We start from the raw sequence: 18,512 nt of genomic DNA, 5'->3' as shown, positions 1-18,512 counted from the left end.
TTTATTACTTATATTTAATTTTCACAAAAATATGCTTATTATGTATTGTTTAAGTTTATTGCCTTGTGCTTTCCTACTCAGTAGGGATGAACATGGTTTTTAAATCAAACCAAACTATGTCAATTTTTTAACCAAATCAATCCAACCATTTTTTTGCCGATTTGGTTTGTTTTAAAAATACGGTTCAACAACGAATATAACGAATATTGAATAAGGTATCATAAATATTAATCTAAAATTTCACTTTAAAACATAAATGGTATCATTAAAATATTATAAATCAAAGTTCTATAATTCCTTGTCACTATGCAATCAAATCTTGGGACAAACCATCACCCCCAACAAGATTTGCACTTAAAAAACTCATAAAGAAATCAACATTTCGTCCACTAGTAGGAAATGCTAACTTATAAATAATTGTTGATGTTTTAATAGTTTACACAACTTTAGCAATTTGGAAGACAATTTTTTACTTATTTGCTTTTAATATTCCATCGAAATAATACGTTGAAAGGCTCATTGGTCTAATATGTAAAACGACCATTGAAGTAATCTAAAAAATCATTCCAACAATTAATAGAAAAAATTTAAAATTAAGTTAAAATGTAAATAATTAATTGAGTGACCTAAGCTAGAAATAAAAACAAAAATTTTTTTTAAAAAAATAATGTCGTCCAATAAAAATTTAAGGGCGCCCAGCATAAATTAGAACAAAACAATAAAACTATCAATAAATTATAACCAATAATTACCAAGAAAAAAAAAAGGAAATTTAGATCAACTGGACTAAAAATTTAGTCAAAATTCTAGGAAATTATTAATTAAAAAAAACGTGTGAGGTTGAATTAAAATCTAAATTTAATCATCTAGTCAATTTTAAAGGACAATCAACGAATATGGTTCAATAATTATTATTCAACACTTCACCCAATTTGAGAATTTTACATTTACAGTTGTAATGACTGATTGAATTTTATGTATGATTTAAATAATTAATTAGAAAAGATAATTGGCTATTTATATGTTGAGTTTAACTAGTTTATGTCTAATATAAATGTATTTCCTTAATTGAAATATGTTTAGTTCCAGTTGGGTTGGATAAAATTTAAATTAATTTTTTAGATGTTCTTTTAAATGATTTGACGGGTTGAAATGATTGGCAAAAATTGAAACTTAAACCAAACTATTGATAAAAGGACAAAAAGAATTTTTGTTATTTGAAAAGTTGAACGTCCACATACAAATTCCCCATTATGTTAACATTTTTTCTATTACATAAGAAATATGGTATTTTAAGTACAATATTTAGAATTACTAGTCGGAGATGAATGTGTGTTGCATGTTATTCTAAAATGATTTGTAAGTACTGTAAAAATAATATTTGAAGATGCATGAATACAAAAAAATAGTTAATAAAAAATTATTTATGTAGGATGAACTTTTTATTGAATGAGAATCTCTTTATGCATTATATTTTTTGTATGAGTAGGGGTATCTAATTTGATTAGAACTTTTGTAGTTTCCATAGAATTTCGAAAGTGAAACATATAATTGTCCATGCGACAATAGGTGTTGTGTAAGATATATTCGACATGAGGTATTGTCTGTCCTTGGGCCTTGTTGATTGTCATTGCAAAATAAAGACAAATATTTCAAAATTTTATAAATATGCTAAGACAAATTAGATTTTTGAAAAAGCATATAAAATATGAAAGAAGGTAAAATACACATCAACATACGAATTAACTAGTAAAGCATACAGTTTAAATAAACAACAAAAACAAAAACGAAAAAAAAAAAAAAAAAGGTTGCCTTAAACACATGTTAATGAATTCATAATAATGATCAAAACAAAAATACTTTTACATCCCCATTTGCATCTTGGTGGATCTAAATTTAAATCTCACCCCAGTAGAAATATATAAATTGCAATATATTAGTTTCATTTTTTCATGTTGAATTTTGTGTTTTCGTATAAAATATTTTTGCTCGTAAATTTTTAAAGTTAACTATTTTTAGTTTGTATATAAATATATATTATGACCAAATTGACCAAATAAATTCAAATTTAGTTATGAAAACATAAAAGGTGAGTGTTGCATATATGGTGAGGTTGGTGTGTACATATGCATACGGTACAATCATGCGTATACGATATGCTTCTGCACATGTAGTAGGCACAGAAATATATGATATGTCATGTTATGCAAATATGATAAGGACAGGTTGTGTATAAACAGTATTTGTTTTGGATAAAGATATTTGTACAAAATTTGGTTTACAAAAAGTTTTACTCCCTCTCACATGCGTGCGGACCCCGCATGAAATAAAAAATTCCAACATATTATCCCACCTTCTCATTGTGAGTGTAAGTAAAACTTTTTGTAAACCAAATTTTGTACATATAGCATTGTCCATTTGTTTTACATACGGTGTAATGATGTTGGATGAAGTGGGTTTGAAGAACTTTTTGGGTGAAAATTCTCATAATTCGGTTAAGAAAACATAGAAGATCATTGTTGTATATACAGTGAGGTTGGTGTGTGTGCATATATGGTACAATCATACATATACGGTATGCTCGTGTGCATATGGTACACTAATCCATATACGGTATGTCACTTCATCCAATATCATCATACCGTTTATGCATAACATTTCCTTACCATATATGTAGAAATATGACATATTATACATGGATGACCATACAGTATATGCACACATCAACCTCACCATATATGCAACACTCACCTTATATGTTTTCTTAACCAAATTTTAAATTTTTAGGTTGGTTTGTACGTGATATGAACTGTAATATATTGAGAATTAAAAAAATAAAAATAAAAAATAGAGTTCCTCTTAAATACAAGAACATGAACTTTATTGATATGAAATTAAGTTCCACCTGCTGTTAATAAAATACAATGAATTTCGGTATGTATTAAATCTAAGTTCATTGAGAATTAATGAAATTGAGTTCCACTTAATGAAAATAAAGTTGAATGAATTTTGTAATGTACTTTTATAGTAATAAATTCGAAAATCGACAAAATCATTAATGATAATAATTTATATAAATATGGATTTTATTTGATATTAGGAAATAGAAATCGATATACTAGGATATTGGATCGGTCAATATAGAATTTTTGAAATTATTTCTCAATTACCTAGCCGCCATTTTTTTAAATATAAATTATAGGATGTCTGCTTCGAATTGGTATGAAATCAAATGTTACAATTTTAATGATGCAGTAAATTTGTTTTAAATATAACAGAAACTTTCTCAAATTAAATTAAAGTTTCATTAAAAACTATAAAATAATAGGTGTATTCGGTGTCGATGTTTCAAAAAGAAATAATATATGTTTTAAAAAAATTAATAAATTTAATTTACCATCAAGTCATGTTTTTAATGAAAATGTTGAATGTATATTGATAATAACTAAATAATTGACAGAATAAGTAATGATAATATTGTTCAAATAGTTAAATAAATTATATACATATTCAAAAAGAAAAAGTAAAATATTATTGAAATAGACTTGCTAGAAATCCAGGGCCACATGGACCCCGGACGAGGAGAAAAATCCTTATTGAAATAATTGAATTAGAAAATGGCTAGAATCGTTCAAAAAACGATTATTACTTGACGCGATATTTAATATATTATATATTATAGATAAATGAATTTATGAAGAAATTTCAAACAACAGTTCCACCCGTAATAAATTTCCAATGGACACAATATGGCTGTGAAAGATTTTATGCATGTGTTTCTATTTGTCGAAATTTTCGAAGGACATATTGCTTTTTTATAAAATTTCTGATGGCCTTGACATCGTTAGAAATTTCTTATGTATAAATCACAATTTACAGATTTATTTATCAACGGATGATGTAACAAGATTTGATTAGATCAAAATTTCATCAATCAAATAAAAAGAACTTCCTCACTCTCTTTTTGATGCTTCATCAATTTGTAAAAGATTATGTGAATGATAATGCACAATAAGCATTTCTTCAGGTATTTGTCATATAAAGCAACAGAATGGATTTTGGGCCTTTCAAAAATTTGTGTCAATGTTTGTATATTTTCTAGTAGTGACACTAGGACATAAAGATGTAAAGTCAAATTAGGGATATCAGTGGAACAAGAATGAATCGACCATTATCATCCCATTGAGAATTTAGGAGTCAAAGCAAGAACGACTCATGGGATTAGAAATGACAATTTGGCTCGTCGGCTTGAGTCGTTCGTGACTTGGCTCGGAAAAAGCTCTAGCTGGCCTGGCTCAAGGCTAGGGTTGAGCCCCATTTTGGGGTATCAGGCTGAGCTCAAGCTGGCCTAGCAAGCAACGGCCGGCTCATTGGAAGGAAAAAGAGAGAGAGAGAGAGAGAGAGAGAGAGATGCAGTAGCTACCTTTTTAAAAGCAACGTGTGTTGCCTATTTAAAGGTGGCATAGAAAATACAAAAAACAAAAAAATTGAGCCAGATTAACTTAACTTGGTAAGGTCCAAGCCGAAAGTTAGGGTCAAACTTCGAATTTTTCGTTGACCTTTTGCTCGGTTAGGCTCAGGCCAAAAAAATCCATCTTAATTTTACTCGAGCCGAGCTCGAGTTTCGAATTTTGACTCACCAGCCGGTTCGACTCAACTCATTGACATCTCTATGTGGGATGGGGGTAGATGGTACTATAAAATCACCATTTACCTGCCCTATTCAATTATTTATTATAATATTTTATAACATAATTAAAAAATTAAAAAATAATATAATGAAATAAAAATAATAGGGACGAGTTAGGAGAATTCGGGTAGGGACTATATTCTCTGGCCTAGTTTGTTCACTATTTGCAATGAAAACCATGCCCAATTCAGGAAAGGTTATAATGATTCAAATCTCGTGTGCGGCTATTCTTTTGTTTATTGCCCCTCACGACTTTCTGTCTTGTTTTCCACGGTTTGAATTCATTAACTTACTTTAAAAAGACTTAAATTGAATTTTAATATCAATTGAGCGCCAACTTCTAAAATATGGCCTTTGGAGAGGATGGAATAAGCCATTTTATCAAAAAAAATTGTCGACCTACATAACAGATGCAGAATGGGCTTGAGATGATTGAGTTCACAAATTGACTATTTTCTAAATAGTTTAATGACAGAATGCCACGTGATATTTTGTAAAGAAAATGAGCAAATAATTCAACAATATAGCACATTATCGTAGGATTAATTCAATTTTTTTAGAAGCAAATTCTTTTAGAATATTCAATTCCCATAGCAGCAACCAGGTGTCGTGAAGTCAAATGAGAAGAATTATAAAACAATAATACTAAATGTATATTTTTTGGTTGACATTGTTTATTGAAAATTGTGGCCCGAGAAAAATGTTTTCATTTTTTAACTGTCCAAAACGTGCCATGCGACACAATATAAAGAAAAATATGAAAAAATAATATATAACATGATTGACCATAAAAAGAGCAGAAGGTGGAAGGTGATGACTTCTTATCAATTAATGGCATGCAAAATTAATTTAATTTTGAGGTGGTGACACGTACTATGTTGACTTGCAGGTTGGAACTTGAATCAAACCCCTTCCTAATATTCATCAAGGCAATCAGACCACGTTAGTCTCTGCTTCTTTCAACACGTGCATACGACAACTTTCCACGCGTAGTAGTAATTTATTTTGAAGAAATAAATAATAAATTATAGCTGATGTTCTTTTCCTCTCTTTTTTGTTTATTAATTTTATTTAAACTTAAATAATTATTATTTTGTCTCATCTGCTACAAATTGAAAACCTATTTACTACATCTCGTATAAGTAATTCGGAAACTGCCTTAGGGAAATTTCAGAAACTCAAACTGTCAATTTAATTAGCAATTAGCAATCTAATCTAGAATAAGAAACAGGTTAATAATCTAATTAAAAAATTCCAAAATTATGCAATTGTCGACTAATTAGGAATGTGAAACAAATCACACATTTAGTATTCTAATGTAATATAGGACTGATCTACTAAGCACCATGTAATATGGTACAAGCACCAGTACATTACAAAATTGATTACACCACTTATGGTAGTATACCATGTCGCTTGATTTAGCATAAGCTAAGCGCGATGCTTGAAAAATCATTTTTATATATAGGATTGATCTCGTGAACATCAGCTAAGCACTCGATGACGTAGTACACTACAATAGGTGGAGGGAGATAATTGTTGATTATAAAATTGATTATATCATCTATTGTAGTGTACCACGTCACATAAGCTAAGCACTAATACTTAATTATAATAAGAACTTCAGTGATGTGGTATACTACAATAGATGGCTAAAAATAATAGTTGATTACAAAACTAATTATACCACCTATAGCATATAATCAAAATTTCTTATTCACATTATCATTCTTAATTTGTTAATTTTATGGAAGCCCTAAGGTTGAAAGAGTTATGTAACTTTCAACTAGAACTTATATTTTTGCAATGTAAAATTAGTTTTTGTGATAATAAAACATTAGGATAATGGACGATGAAGGAAAACCAAGTGAACTTTCGACTCTATCTTAATGTTTATTTATTATAATTTTTAATTTACAAGAGTGAAAAATACCATGTGTGCATGTATAGAATTTATATGTTTGTCTCTAAAAATTTGATAGATATGGCACCAAAACATCATTGCTAACCCTAGTAAGGGTAACAATTTGAATGACAAATTTATTATACTTGGCGTCATAAAATTTGTTATGTACTTCGAAAATGATCCTCGTGAAGGCATTAATCACATGACGGAAGGCTCATGTACGAATAAGACTACTCAACATAAAATAGATCAAAAAACTTTACCGATCATGGAAAAAAAAAAAGATTCTACTGTTCATACATGTGTTGACGGGAGATGTGAAAATCGAGTTGTCCGCGTGGGTAAACCCTACCAGTGTAGAGTAAAATGAGTTGGTGGGAGAAGTTATTCTTTGAATTGTGGAATAACTTTCGACAAACCATACCAACTATAACTCCTGGATTGATTACACATGATGACGGGCGTTAAGCAAAATATTCTCTAAAAAAAAATTACTAGCTAATTCATATGCAAAAATGGTGATAAATTGAGAATGGAGAGAAATCGAATTTTTGAGGCATTCAATTATTTTGGAAAAATGCATATGGATTGTGAGAAATGAACTCCTTCCATTTGTGACAAAAAATAAAAAATAAAGGTCGCTTGTGATTCAATCAAATTAACCTTGAGAATTCTTCAACTTCAAGAAAGTTCCTACAATCTTAAACAATTAGAAGCATGCGAAGAATTACAAAACATAAATATAGAACTTATTCAATTATATATAAAATTGAACAAAATAATTTTAATTGTATATATTTACTACTTACATTATGGACGGGAGAAAGTATACAATTTGCAAAGACCTATAGAAAAAAGTGGCATAAGTTAAATTACATGTTTCGGTTAAATTACATGTTTCGTGAAGACTTAATAACCATTTTATAACATGTGAAATCGCACTTCAGGTCTAGATTTTACTTCTGCATAAATAGCTTATTAAAATTTAATTCAAAGTTAACAATTAATTTTAATCACATATTTTATAAAATTTATTTTTTAAACTTTTTAATTAAATATTTCATCAACTTTTATTAAAATATAATAAAAATCTAATTTTTAATTGCCTAATGACATTATATTCTAAATTGAATAATGCTAGCACTAGTTGTGCCAGAACATTGGCCTATGTGGTAATATGTAATAAGTTAAATTAAAAATGAGATTATATGTTTCATTTAATTGTACATTTCATTTAATGACACTTAATATTATTTAAATTGATATTATAATATCAGTGATGATAAATTTAGCATCAATTATACTAGTGCACAGTATATTGGACAATCAATGTTTAATAATTAAAAGTTATCGTGAACTAGAAAAAAAAAAAGGAAGAAGAAGATAGAAGCCAATAAACTTGTGTTTATTAAGAACTAATGGTCCATATTTATAAGGAAGAGTAAGGGCTACAAGATATACAAGTCATAATGACTAGGGTTGCAGAGATATGTAAGTCATTCATAAAAACTACTATATTTTACAACACTCCCCTTGAATGACTATTCACACAATAACAATCTCATTGGAACCTTGTTTAACAAAAAACTCGAGGGGACAAAAATGCCAACAAATAAAAAAAAAAAAAGTACAAGCAATTTGAAATAATAAAATAACTCTTGTTGATCTTTTCGAAAATTTTGCATATAAGAGTTATTATGAAGGTAAATGTCTTATATGTTATGGACTTCATTGAAACTTTATTAGGAAAAATGCTGCAGGAAAAATCCTAATGAAGAAAAAAGAATACATTATTCTTTTAAATATGTCACAAAAGTTGTCCCATTAAAAACATTGCTAGGAAAATCTAATGGACAAAACCTTGATCGAGGGAAAAATAATACAAAGAGTATTTACTCCCCATCGTGATAATATCACTTAAACTATGTTTCAAAAATACTAAATTCTTCAAAAATAGTATTAAATTTATATAAGATAAGTTGAATACAATATATTGAATTTCATGCATTGTCACACTAACAAGGTAGAGGTTTGTGATTATATTCACTATATGATAACTTATCTATTTATACAAATCTTTGCGAAATTCATTATGTAAAGAGTTGTATATTTCATATTACTATTACTTTTTTATTTTCATTTCACATAAATATATACCTTTAGGTGCTCAAACTGTAGATCCAAAAATTTCAAGTTTCTTTAGTAAGTTCAATTTTACTAGGATTAGTTTAAAAATTTTAGGTTTCTCTAGTAAAATCAGTTGCAGTATGATCACGCCTTTTTATTTGACCAGTGTGATCACGCCTTTTTATTTGACCAATCATTACTTCGATCGATATTTTTCTGACGAATTTATTTCGATTTCTTGCTAGTCATATATTATTATGCAATATATCATGTGCAAAAGTATTGTCGACAATTTTTTCTTCTTTTGTTATTCTATTTATTTTTTCACAATGACATAACTTATAATATCTCAATTTTTAATATATCAAGTATCCGAACCTCTTCCGGGGTTTAAATACTTATCAAAAGTATATGCCTCATTAATGAGACCATCGTTACTAATTGCTCTATGTTCGTTTGGAGATTTTTATATTATAATCAAATACATCACGATTCAGATGTGCCATAAATTTATCGAATATACTATTAATTAATTGTCCTTTAGGGCATTAATTTAAGTTAGAGCATTTAAAACTGGTATATGAGATATTGTTGATCTCTTTGATCGATAAATGCTTCTAAATATGTTATCTTTCGATCTTTTGGTTTGAATTATCTTTTGCGAAGATTTAGATAATAATAATACATTTGTTGATTATTTTCAATTTCTTAATCTCTGACCCTAATATTGAGAGAATTATCTAATCAAGTTGATAATCAGCAAATAATTTTATTAAATATTGTCTTATATTGCTTGAGATATTATATAAGGATTCAAACTACTCATTTATTCTCCGCATTGTATACTTTCTATTTTAGTACATTATGGTCGAAATAAATTTTATATATACTGCACTATCATAACAAGAAGATGAAAAAATTAGATTATGAACATAAGTCAATTATATTAGAGAGAACTATGATATTGACATGATGCATAATAATATTCCCTAAATGGAAAATGAGAGATACTTTGCTCTCAATTAAATTAATTGGAGGTATTTAACAAATAATAATGTCAAATCATTTATTGACATCTCAGCTAACACCTATAAATGGTTGAGATTTAAGAACACTAGTATTAATAAGGCATACCATTTTTACAGTATAATGTAAAAATTATGCTCATAATTTAAGCAGTAATTTATTAAATTTTAAGTTGCGAACACCATGCAATCATCTTGTATTTCTATCAAATCTATTATGTACAAATAATATTTACATAGTAAATGTGGAGGAAGATAGGACCATATATATCACCCTAATTAGTTTTCAAAAATGTAGAGAATTCAATTCCTATCTAATGATGTTTAATGATCAATTGTCGATAAAGAGAACAAATAATATATAAGAATTCATTAAATTGAAGAATTTCCTGGCACTTCATTGAATATTCGTTTTAAATTTTTAATTTCGCATCATCATTGATCCAATGATAGTCCAACTGTTATGCCAAAAATGATATATTCAGTAATTGATCTTTTGGTTCAATACAATATTTCAAATTTGAATAACTATTTAATCAAACAAAAGAATAGTTAATTCTCCAAAGCATGATTAACTATTTAACATAAGTTTTATGCTTTTATTTAAGGATAGACACTGATTTAAAATCATATATTTTTCTAAGCATGTGCTACTTCGAGAGCACATAGTATTTTAATATCGCTTCTTCAAGAAACAATGTATCAATATTCTTCCGAAATATTGAAATTATGGTGTCATGTCCTTTAGGAATAATAATATATTATTATTTTAAATAATAAATTGTATAAAAAATTAATATTCAGAGTAAAAACATATTTTTTAATTCTGCTCGTTGGGAGCAAGTAAAATATAACTAAAATATAAATAGTAGTGTGCTACTTCAATAGCAATAACATATTATTATTTAAAAAACATTAACTCTTCAGGAGTAAATTTTCAATGAGAATATAATATTTACAAGTCGTGTTCTTCATGAGCAAAATGTTAATATTTTTCTGGAATAATGAAAATTATAATTTATGCTTTTCAGGAGAAAATAATATTCTTTTGAAATATTGATTATAATTTTGTGTTATTTTAGGAGCAACAACATGATGGATTATCAATTTAAAATTTATAAAACAACATCTAAAAATATTTAGTCAAGTTAAAAATATTAATTACCATACAAACAGAATATAATATAAAAATTAATTATCAAAGAGATAGGATATGTCTTTATAAATAAAAATTTAATTACCAAACATGCATTAGGAAAAGAATCTTCATATATAAAAGTTAACAAAATTGATTAAATCTTTTATTGACTACACTTCATGTTCAAACCTTCTTATGTTTTTTGGATGTCCTGCCCTTCTGAGTGAAGCTTTATCTTAGACACCAGCCATCCGCTTAGCTAGGATTTTATGGTTTGCTAGCAAGCTCTCCAATTCATTCAACCAAAAAAGGTTGAGAAAACCTCCACTCTCTGGTTTGAGGCCTCAAGCGATGATTCGTTCCATCCTTCTTACAATGATCCAGCTAGATGAGATTGTGGGTGTGGAACTACTGAGTTTAATAGCTTCTTAGCGACCAAAGGACCAACATGAACTTGTTCTTAGCCAGACCTAACTCGTTTAAGTCAACTTTCTCTGTAATTCCCTAACAGAGTTAGAACAAACATTCTAGGCGATCCCAAACTCCGATTCACTCTGTAAGCCGATATGCCAACACAACAAGAATGCCTTGTGCGCCCTTAAGAAGAAATTCTTCCCACAGCTTAGGAGTTATATATTTCAGCATGCCTTTATTTTTATTTTGTTTTTTATATCTTGGTCTTCCTATATAAGAATTTTTACGTAAAAGCTCATCCTAATCGACATATGGATTGCTATCCTATTTTACCAACATATAAAAGACATGCACGTTAATCCATATATACAGAAATTAAAAGTAAAATTAAAGGCGGAACTAATATGTTGCAGAATCAAAAGGCAAAATTAATGGTAAATCATAATTTACTTAATAAATCACAAATTAATAAGTGTACAAATTACACATACAAACGTAAGTTAGAATTAATTTGCATACAAATGAAAAGTAAAAAGGAAAAAAAAGAAACAAATTCATTATGATGCATATGTACATCGAAAGAATTTACATGTCACAAAATTAACAAAATTAAATTTGGTAAACATAACAAATGATTATGCTTATAAAAATTATTAGCTTCTAACTAAGTTACTTTGATTTTGAGAGAATCGTACTAATAACGAGTTATAAACTAGAAAGAAAAACAATGAACAAAAGAAAGAAGGCAATAAATTTATGTATTTTATTAAGAATCAAAATCGCATATTTATAGGGAAGAATTATAGTTATAAAGTATACAACAATTATAATGAATAGAACTATAAGAGTACAAAATTCATTCATAAAACTACTATATTTACAACAAAAATGAAATTATGTGATTAATCTAACTGTATTCTTAACTTAATGATACTTGGTGCATCATAAATTGGTGTTGAAATATTAGTGATGCTAGAACACAAGCATTATGTGATATGCTCAATTAAAAGTGAAATTTATATGATTAATTTAATTATATATTTTATTTAATGACAATTATTCCTTGTTTGATTCCTTTTAAAATTTTAATACAATTTTTCTCTCTTTTTTTAAATCATGCATTTCAATAAAAAAAAATACACGTAAATAAAAATATATATATTTTTTCATTTTTAATTATACATTCTCTCAAAAACTACCATTTTAGAATACATTTTTTCCGAATTTCTTATTACAAATGATTGTTGGGGACTTAATATTTGGCAAGAACATCAATTCATATTATAAACCCTACATCCCGTGTCACCCCACGCCCTCTTACCCCAGCAACCCAGGCAAAACCAACCCAATCCTACAGTATATATAAACTTTCCATATAACCGAAATCATCGCATTTCTATTCGGTTTGAAAATAGGAGGATAAAAACATTTTCCATTTTTTATTTTAATTTCTCTCTTCTTCCTGTCTCTCTATACACCTCTCATATTCCTCATTTCTCTCTCTAACCTGCAATCGGAAGAATATGGACATTCGCCGGAGGCCTCCCTTACCCTCTCATTCTCAACACAATCAAAAGCATAAGGCTATTACTCCTCCTCCTTCCGCCGCCTCCTCAGCTGAAGACGCCGTCGATCAGCGGTCTCCGAAAGCCTCCGACGCCCTCCCCCTTCCGCTATACCTAACTAACGGCATTTTCTTCACGCTTTTCTTCTCCGTCGCCTATTTTCTTCTCCACCGGTGGCGCGACAAGATCCGTACATCTATTCCGCTTCACGTTGTTACGCTCTCTGAGCTTGCCGCCATTGTTACGCTAATAGCGTCATTCATTTACCTTTTAGGTTTCTTTGGAATTGACTTTGTTCAATCCATCATTTCGCGTAATTCGGCATGGGATCTTGAAAACGACGACGAACAGCGCTTCATTGTGAACGAAGATCGAAGCATTCATTGTCCTTTGCCGTCATCTGTTTCTGCCAAACCTAGATTAATGGACCTTCCCACTACTCCCTTGGTCTCGCAAGATGATGAAGAGCTCGTTAAATCTGTTGTTTCGGGGGAAGTTCCTTCTTATTCTTTGGAATCAAAGCTTGGGGACTGCTTTAGAGCGGCTAAAATCCGTCGCGACGCGGTCCAGAGGCTGGTGGGTAGATCTCTAGAGGGATTGCCGTTAGAAGGGTTCGATTATGATTCAATTTTGGGGCAGTGCTGCGAGATGCCAGTGGGATACGTGCAGATTCCTGTAGGAATTGCGGGACCACTTTTGCTTAATGGTTGCGAGTACTCAGTGCCAATGGCCACCACGGAAGGCTGCTTGGTTGCTAGCACCAACAGGGGTTGCAAGGCCATCTATGCATCTGGTGGTGCCACGTGTGTGCTTCTCCGAGATGCCATGACCAGAGCTCCAGTGGTGAGGTTCGCCTCCGCGAAAAGAGCAACAGAATTGAAGTTCTTCCTGGAGGACCCTCTCAATTTTGATACGTTATCTGTCGTTTTCAACAAGTAAGCTTCTTTTTTTATTTTCAATTTTTTTTTCCTGAAATTTTTGAATTATCTGGACTCTGAATGGAATGTGAGTTTTTCTGCTGAGCGGTCAACTATTCGAATTGTCGCCATAAACGCTTGTTGAATAATTGACATTTATTTTGTTTGAATTTGAACAACGACGATGTTGACTGGTGTAGTGTTTCGCATGACTCTGGTAAGTGTATCAGATTCTGGGATTTGTTGAATAGGTGAATTCAATACCGAATTATTTTCAGATATTTGTAATCAATTATATCCCTGTGACCCTGTCTGATGGTATATTGTTCGTTTCCCAACTTATTTGAGTATTTTTCAGATTCAAACCTTTGCCAAGTTATTGGTCGTAATCTTTCCGCTTTTATTTTCCCAGGGATTATTTATTTTTTTTGATAAAATATTATATTTTTTTGGACACTTTTATTTTAATTTGATAACTGTTTTGGATAATCATGCTACGCTGATTTTTCTAAATTGTATTATATTAAAACAAATTTCTTTATTTGATTTCTTCATTTATCATTTTTTGTTAATATTTCCAGGTCAAGTAGATTTGCTAGACTTCAAGCTATCAAATGTGCTATTGCGGGTAAAAATCTATACATTAGATTTAGCTGCAGCACCGGTGATGCCATGGGGATGAACATGGTTTCTAAAGGTGTACAAAATGTACTGGACTTCCTTGAAAGTGACTTTCCCGATATGGATGTTATTGGTATATCAGGTTAGTACTACCGCCCTTATTGCTTAATTATTTCTGAAATTTCGCTTAAGTGTTCTTTACTTTTGGAGGTTGCACACACTCGGATATTTCTTCTGGATTGTAACTCTATCTGCTAGGTGACAATTATTAGCACTAAACGGCTGAATAGAGATTGAAATCTGTTTCTTGCCTTATAATGAGTTTGTTTGTTAGACCATTGCGTGTTATCATGCTGTATCTTTTCTTAGGATAATATCTATATGATTATTATCTTTGATGCAAGAAATGCTGTCATGTTTCTTGCACGTTATTGTTTGTATTGTGTTGCTTGTTATATTCACCTCTTATGAGAGGGTGGTTTGGTTCCTGCTTTCACTGACCAAAATTAACTGCAGATGACAGGGACTTAGTTTGATGGTTCCATGTTGGAAACTTGGAATTCACCTTTAATTTGTCTTTCATGGTTCAGGGAATTTCTGTTCTGATAAGAAACCCGCTGCTGTCAATTGGATTGAAGGTCGTGGAAAGTCAGTTGTCTGCGAAGCTATCATTACTCGAGATGTGGTGACAAAGGTATTAAAAACCACGGTTCCTGCCCTCGTTGAGCTCAACATGCTCAAGAACCTTACTGGCTCTGCTGTTGCTGGTGCTCTTGGTGGCTTTAATGCTCATGCTGCCAATATTGTCTCTGCTATTTACATAGCCACTGGGCAGGATCCAGCACAAAATATAGAAAGTTCTCACTGCATCACGATGATGGAGGCTGTCAACAATGGTAACGATCTTCACATATCTGTCACAATGCCTTCCATCGAGGTATTAAACATTCCAAACAATCTTTATTTCTTTGACATAAGCACTTTTGTTATTACATTTATTGGTTTTCTTCAACGGGATGTAACTGAATAGTGCAAAGGAATTTCCTTCCAAAATCAACAAATGCTTAGATAGCTCTCTTTTGGAATTTCTTGTCTACCTACAGCAATCATTGAAATTTACATTTTCATTTACTTCAGAAATCTGTCATGATGCAGAAGCGTGCACTAACATTTGTTTATGTTCATAATTGTTGCACCATTCTTGATCATCGTTGTTTGTTATTTCCAGGTTGGCACTGTTGGAGGTGGAACCCAATTAGCATCACAATCTGCTTGCCTCAACTTGCTTGGCGTAAAAGGTACGAACAAAGAATCACCAGGGTCGAATTCCCAGCTCCTGGCCACCATAGTTGCTGGTTCTGTCTTGGCTGGGGAACTCTCTTTAATGTCTGCCATTGCAGCTGGCCAACTTGTCAAAAGTCACATGAAATACAACAGATCAAGCAGGGACATGACGAAAATTGGTTCTCAGGATCGAACTCACTCCCAGCCACAATTGTAATGCAGAGACAAGTGGAGTCATGATGGAGATAAGCTAAGATTTCTTTGTCACAGCTGGAAAGTATTTTAAGCATGTGAAGTGTGAATCAAATGGAGCGAAATGTGCCTGAATGTAGTACAAAAAGCAGTCCCTACTCGTGACACATCTGGAGCCTTAGTCGAGCATTTGATTTTCACTTCTTTTCAAAATTCTGTTCATGCTCTTCTGTTCTTAGTTGTTTCTTCTGTCTGTCATTAGGTGTAGCCACAAATGTTTGTAATTCTTTGTTTTGTTAGTTCTTCCGTTTTGTTCAGTTTGACATTTTTCGCGAGCTTGAACGTTGAACACTTGAACTAACTGCAATTCAAAGTTTCGTTTTATGCTCTCTATTCCCTGTAATTACTTATTGAAAATTGGGTTATTGACGATTTTTTAATTATAATCATTGAAATTATGTAATCGTCCTACTTACTGAACCTGCAATTGGATCTGAGAATCTTTGCTTTTGTCGTTTCTTCATTTGGTGAATGAATTTCTTTGAAATAGTCGGTAAATTCATGTGATCAAGGCAATATTTTATTACATAATGGACAACGATGACGATTTCTACCACGTTTGTCCAAATTAGACATATCTAAACAATGATTAAGGACATCTAATAAAGTTCAATAAAATAAAATAATATTATTTATTAGTATTATTATTATTATTATTATTTTTTGTGGACAGTGTTTGTCGGTCGGTGGTGGTGGTGGTGGTGGTGGTGGCGTGGGGCGGAGATATTGTCTAAATTTTGTCGCCATCAAACGTATTATCTGTCCTGCATGTGACGGATAGACCACGAACCTTCGGCATGCAATGGTAACAGCAATGACAATGTTTTTAATGAAATTTAGCCCCTATTTGTTTTCTATTATTTTCACTTATCATTATTTATCACATCAAATCATCAAATTTGAATTTCTATTTTTTGTATGGGGTTCATAACGATTATATTTTTCATTCCTATATTTACGAAAATGGGAAACAAACGGAGTCTTAAATTTTTAGTAGATTTTAATTAAAATTTTTATTGAAATGTGCAGTGAAATGTTGATAGAAGTCATGGACAGCAGGAAATGAAACGAGTTTGAGAAAAATAAATTTTGAAAAATGGAGGTCAAACATGGGTGTGTTTGTTTGGAAGAGAGATTATTTGAATTGAAAATGATTCTTTTTTTTTTAAGCACGTGTTGTTAAAAATGGAAAAAATTACGGATTGGTGAGCAAAATATTTTTTGAGATAATATAGAATTAAAAATGAGTTTAATGAAAAATAATTTTCAAATAAACAATACCAAACAAACACTTAGATATCGATTTCACCGCATGTATTCTTAGAATGTGTTGACACATAAAAATTCAGCCCGGATTATTTGAATTGAAAATGATTCTTTTTTTTTTAAGCACGTGTTGTTAAAAATGGAAAAAATTACGGATTGGTGAGCAAAATATTTTTTGAGATAATATAGAATTAAAAATGAGTTTAATGAAAAATAATTTTCAAATAAACAATACCAAACAAACACTTAGATATCGATTTCACCGCATGTATTCTTAGAATGTGTTGACACATAAAAATTCAGCCCGAATCGAACAGCCCAGAGAGTAAAGCCCAATTGGAGGATCCCCAAATCAGATAGCCCAAAGAACGAAATCCAATTGAACGAATCAAGGTGAATGCCCAAATAAGGGGCCCAATAGTGCGGTAACGCCATCGCCCAAGTTTGCAAGTCGCTCATAATCTGAACGAATAGAGTGGCATACGGTCGCCCAGAGTCTCGCCCAAATCTTCAAGTCGCCCAAGGTATCAACAAACATAACGCATTATGATTATCAAGAAATGCAGTTATTGAGGCAGTTGCTAAAGTAACCTTATCACGTTCCACGACTCAAGGGATTCAATCGAAAGCGGTTGAACGATGCAAGATAATGACAGCAGTTAAAAGGACAGTTTCATGACAAAATGGCCACTACAAAGAAAGTGGGTAGTTATAGGGCGATCAAGCAGTTTTTTAGAGCAGTTAATCACAAAGGGATCGCCTATGAAGTATAAAAGGGAGAAAGAACTTAGAAGCAAAGGACCGAATCCAAAACTCTCGAACAAAGAATATGTAATTTTCATTCCTTTAGCTTTTAGACTTAAACACTTCCTTTTCTGTAACTCGTGTGCTTGCGCCCCTTGGAGGCACGTTGTTTTCCGTTTCCAATTGTAAAGTTCATCGCCAATAAAAAGAACACCCCCTTTTTGGGACTTTGTCTCAAGAGGTTTCGTCCCTTACACAATCGTCTGATCCTCTTTAATTGTTAGCGAATTAACACGCACGAAACAATTTGGCACGCCCAGTGGGACAGTGGTGTTAGGTGTTGAAAATGAAAAAGGGTGAAACAATATGCCTCAAAGATCCGACAAGGAAGGAGCAAGTCAGGGAGGAATCCAGTCTGTAATCGAGCGATATGAGGAGCAACATGCCTCTCCACGAACAGATGGACAAAATCAGAGCAGTAACAGTCGTTACGAACCAATGACGGAGCTGAGTCCTCGAACCATGCGTGCATTGCTTGGAGAACTCACGCAAGACGTCGTTGA

The 18,512-nt window shown here is 31.2% G+C and overlaps 1 protein-coding gene across 1 annotated transcript; it reads left to right on the top strand.

The window, feature by feature from the left end:
* The first annotated feature begins 12,698 nt into the window (after nt 1–12,698).
* LOC111396750 (3-hydroxy-3-methylglutaryl-coenzyme A reductase 1-like) lies at nt 12,699–16,304 on the top strand. Its single transcript, XM_023023251.1, has 4 exons — nt 12,699–13,800; nt 14,364–14,545; nt 14,994–15,340; nt 15,632–16,304. The coding sequence occupies exons 1-4, from the start codon at nt 12,824–12,826 to the stop codon at nt 15,902–15,904; spliced, it is 1,779 nt and encodes a 592-aa protein (XP_022879019.1). The 5' UTR covers nt 12,699–12,823; the 3' UTR covers nt 15,905–16,304.
* The last annotated feature ends 2,208 nt before the right edge of the window (nt 16,305–18,512 follow it).

This window comes from Olea europaea, chromosome 7, assembly GCF_002742605.1.
Source record: "Olea europaea var. sylvestris chromosome 7, O_europaea_v1, whole genome shotgun sequence".
Classification (NCBI taxonomy): domain Eukaryota; kingdom Viridiplantae; phylum Streptophyta; class Magnoliopsida; order Lamiales; family Oleaceae; genus Olea; species Olea europaea.
This window is presented reverse-complemented; position numbering and strand designations above follow the sequence as displayed.

Excerpts from the sequence above, each read along its gene's own strand:
- LOC111396750 (XM_023023251.1), top strand. The coding sequence starts at position 12,824 with ATGGACATTCGCCGGAGGCCTCCCTTACCCTCTCATTCTCAACACAAT. Across the intron at positions 14,546-14,993 it reads GGATGTTATTGGTATATCAG|GGAATTTCTGTTCTGATAAG; the intron begins GTTAGTACTACC and ends TTCATGGTTCAG. Across the intron at positions 15,341-15,631 it reads TCACAATGCCTTCCATCGAG|GTTGGCACTGTTGGAGGTGG; the intron begins GTATTAAACATT and ends TGTTATTTCCAG.